Below are 3895 nucleotides of genomic sequence, written 5' to 3' on the forward strand. Positions count from 1 at the left end.
TTCTTCCATCTCCCACCTCTTCTTTTCCATTTCCAATTTCTTTTCTGCTTCAATTCTGGCGTATTTCATTTCGACTTCCTTTCTTGCCAGTTCTGTCACAGTTTTCATTTTTAAAATGGACAATTGAGCTGAGCTTGATAGACTGGAAATGCGACTATGACCAGTTCCCTTTGAAGACTGGGATTTCTCACTGCGACGTGATCGCATCTCCTCCCTTTCCAACTCAAAGATCCGCTCGCTGATTTTCGACCTGAGCTCTACTGCTTGTTTGCACAAGTACTCTGTTTCGCTGCTCACATCACGAGCTTCATCATTTTGCAACAACATCACAAATTCGGACTGTGCTTCATCCAAATTCTTCCTGAATTCCTCTACGACTGCTCGCTCCTTTCTTAAAGTTTCAGAATGTGAAAGGTCAGTCCAAATCATGCTGACAGAGTCAATCTTTCCTTTAAGCTCCCTTTTAGCCCGTACATAATCTTTCTCCTTTTGCGAGAGTTTATATTGCAATCCCTTTTCCGTGTAAGTGTGGGGGCGTTTAGATTTTCGAGGCCCAGGATCCTCAGTGTTCGATGCTTGTTCTTCGTCAATCCTTTGAAGAGGCTCGCTCTTACTGTTCTTTGACGTAGATTCTGAAATACCGTCCGCGGTAGCTGAAGGTTCCGAAGTTTCCATAGTTAAATCTAAATCCAAATCCAAATCATTGGTCCAGTCCACGGTCCAAATTTTACGAAGTTCCGAACAAGAGCAGTTCGAGATAATACTGAGCAGAAATTTCTTGAATTCCGCGAACAAGTTTTACTGTAACCACAAACGATCAAACAAACCGATGCAGTTATGGCTGGTGAATTTACTGACTCAAACAAAGTCGTAAAACTAAAGAAATAAAGGAAAACAATACAAACAGAAAGGATTAATTAGGGTGACGATCGATGTCGTAAATAAAATCGAATTTAAAGCAAATACAAATCACAAAAAGGCAGCAAAAATTGAAAACAGATGAAATCTAACCTTGTCCAGCCTTGAAATACAATAAATTCTGGAAAAAATACGCTAAACGAGCGCCCAAAACGATCTAAAATATCCAACTGTGAATCGCTAGTCGACCACACTACCGCTTAACTAACATGGTCACGTGACCAGAAAGGGCGCCAAAAACCAAAGGCGGAGGCCTGGACAGGCAACAAAAACTGGCTACAGTTACAGTTAGATAAATCTCCATAACCACAAATTACCTGAGGGAAGAAATATTTCTTGCGAGGACAATTCAAGAAAACCGCCACTACTTTCCACAACTCGAGAAGCTGTAAAATGAGCTGGACTGTACTATCTTAGATTACGTGAGAACACCAGAACAAGATCATTGGTTAGCCTGGAAAACGATTCTCTTACGCTCAGGAGACTGTGGAGTCCGACGAGATCTTAGCGACTGCAACCGGTGATTTTTGAACGGTAAATTTTATGTAAATTAAATATGGCTATCAGTTCAGTTTAGTTATGTGTAAATCGTTAGATTAAGAAGACGTTAACAAACTTGTGCGCGCGCGACTCGCGTGCTTTGAGTTTACGAAATAATCTCGTAAGCAAATCACGCGGATCCTTTTTAATGTTGACGTGTGCGACTTTTAGAGAAGAGTAGTTGAAGTTTTTTAGTTTATCGTTTGGTTGTTGTCGTTTGCCGTAAGACTACAGTTTTCTGTTTTAGAGTAAGTGTCTGTTTGTATTTCCCGTTTCGCTTCCAAATACCTACCTTATATATATTGAAGTTCGCTTTAGTTCAATTCTTACAAGCGGGACTGTTATGTAAGTGCTAATGTTCCTTTCCTTGAGCTTATATATAGTTCGTTTGTAAGTTTGTTTGAGTTTTTAGCTAGCTTTGCATCTTGCCTTTATATCGGAATGTTTGGAATGTTGGTTTGCCTATTCGCATTTAGCTTAGCTTCTTCCTTATAAATTCATATTCCAGTTTACGATAAGTACTTGGATACCACGACTACGTTAAATAAAACGATTCAAGGCTTGTCCGTAAAATATATCCTCGCTTCATAGTGTGTCTTCATTTGCGAAACTCATAGTTGTTGTCGAAATTTTGCCGGCTTCGCTTGTGTCGGCCGCTACATCAGTATTTGTTTCTCTTCCTCAAGCTTTTCGCCTATATTTTGATCGAAGAAAATCTCATTTACTTCCACCACAACAGAAACGAGATAAACTTATTGTCCTCTTTTTTCTGAGAACTGATGTTTCCTGAGCTAAATAACCGTGCCTTTTTCCCGTGTGAATATCTAATTAACAATTATTCCACGAGCGCGCGTTGGATATGAGATGATAGATAGCCAACGAGGCGCGTAGCGCGGAGTTGGCTATAATCATCTCATATCCAACAAGCGCGAGGGGAATAATTGTTTTATTAAAAAAAACGCCCCCAAGATATCAGACAAATCTTCTCGACTTATTTTGTAAGAAGAAACCGGAGGTTACAATGTACAGATATTAGATTATGGTATATTGGCTCATATACCATACTGGCCAAGCCAATAAAAACTCTTGAATTGCATTATCCTATGATCCAGTTTTTAATAAATAGCGGTTAGTTCTGCAATCGATAGCGTGAGTCCGCCTAGCGTAAATCATGCCACAAATTGGCTGTTATGACAAAGACTCAGCCCCACGAGGATTAAGTTCGTCAAGGGACTTTCTTCGGCTGAAACTTTTTTTTTGCGAAACGAAACAAAACCAGGCAAGACAAAACGAAACTCAGGCTAAAGGAATAATGCCGATATATTTTCTTATAAGGTTAAGATAACTTTCACAAAGATTTTGGAGTTATCGTTAATTAATACGAAGGATTTTTATTCATTGCGCAAAATAGTAATTTAAGAAGAGTCACAGTTTTATTCTTGAAAAAAAAAATCTACTATTTTAACCTATTTTAGCACCGAAACAGAGACACGCGCCCTTAAAGTTTTGTCAGAGAAGGCATTGTCGCCTCTTGAGAAATGTTTGCAAATGTTTGCGTATGTATTTTTATGTTTGTTTGTAAATCGTACATACTAGTTTCGGAAGAACTGGTGTTTCATGAGCTAAATAACCGTGCTTTTCTCTAGTTTGAGTACCTACTAGGGTTGAGCGGTATTATGAACTATTATGGTATACATGGAAAATCTTTCAGATGGTTTCAGTCATATTTGGAAAACCGAACACAAAAATGCTCTGTCAACGGGTCGCTATCCAGTAGCTACTCGTTGACTTGCGGCGTCCCTCAAGGGACCATTCTCGGTCCATTATTGTTCTTATTATATATCAACGATCTTCCAAATTGCTTATCAAATTGTAAACCGAGAATGTATGCCGATGACACGCACCTCACATATGCGGGAAGCAATCTTGAGAACGTTCAGTTTTGTCTAAATGAAGACCTAGAAAACGTCTTCAACTGGCTACAAGCGAACAAACTCACGTTGAACATGACTAAAACCGAATTCATGCTAATAGGGTCGAGGCAGAGACTGAATACTCTCACAGCTTCACCAACAATTAGAATGAACAATACTCAAGTGAGCCAGGTTTCAGCTACAAAATCGCTTGGTGTAATAATAGACGATAAACTCGATTGGCATAGTCACATCGAAAAACTAACGAAAAAGATCGCCTCTAGTATCGGGGCCCTAAAGCGAATTAGGCACCTGATCCCAGCATCAACCTTACATCTCATCTACCAAGCTTTAGTAAAACCTCACTTTGATTACTGTGACATTGTTTGGGGTAGCTGTGGGAAAACGCTACGAGACAAACTGCAGAAATTGCAGAATAGAGCAGCCCGTGTGTTGACATTCTCTAACTATGATGCTGATGCAACTGAGCTACTCGAGTTTTTAGAGTGGAAAAATCTTGCACG

The 3895-nt window shown here is 39.6% G+C and overlaps 1 protein-coding gene across 1 annotated transcript in view; it reads right to left on the reverse strand.

Moving 5' to 3' along the window:
• Positions 1-1208, reverse strand: part of LOC111334874 (uncharacterized) — a 7997-nt gene extending 6789 nt beyond the window's left edge. The window contains exons 1-2 of the mRNA XM_088738450.1: positions 1012-1208; positions 1-876 (exon numbers count right to left, since the gene is read on the reverse strand). The exon at positions 1-876 is cut by the window's left edge and continues 6789 nt beyond it. Coding sequence (XP_088594576.1) covers positions 1-675 — 675 coding nt within the window. The 5' untranslated portion in view covers positions 676-876; positions 1012-1208. The remainder of the gene's footprint in view (positions 877-1011) is intronic.
• Positions 1209-3895: the final 2687 nt, after the last annotated feature.

The sequence above is a fragment of the Stylophora pistillata genome, chromosome 11 (genome assembly GCF_964205215.1).
Source record: "Stylophora pistillata chromosome 11, jaStyPist1.2, whole genome shotgun sequence".
NCBI lineage: Eukaryota > Metazoa > Cnidaria > Anthozoa > Scleractinia > Pocilloporidae > Stylophora > Stylophora pistillata.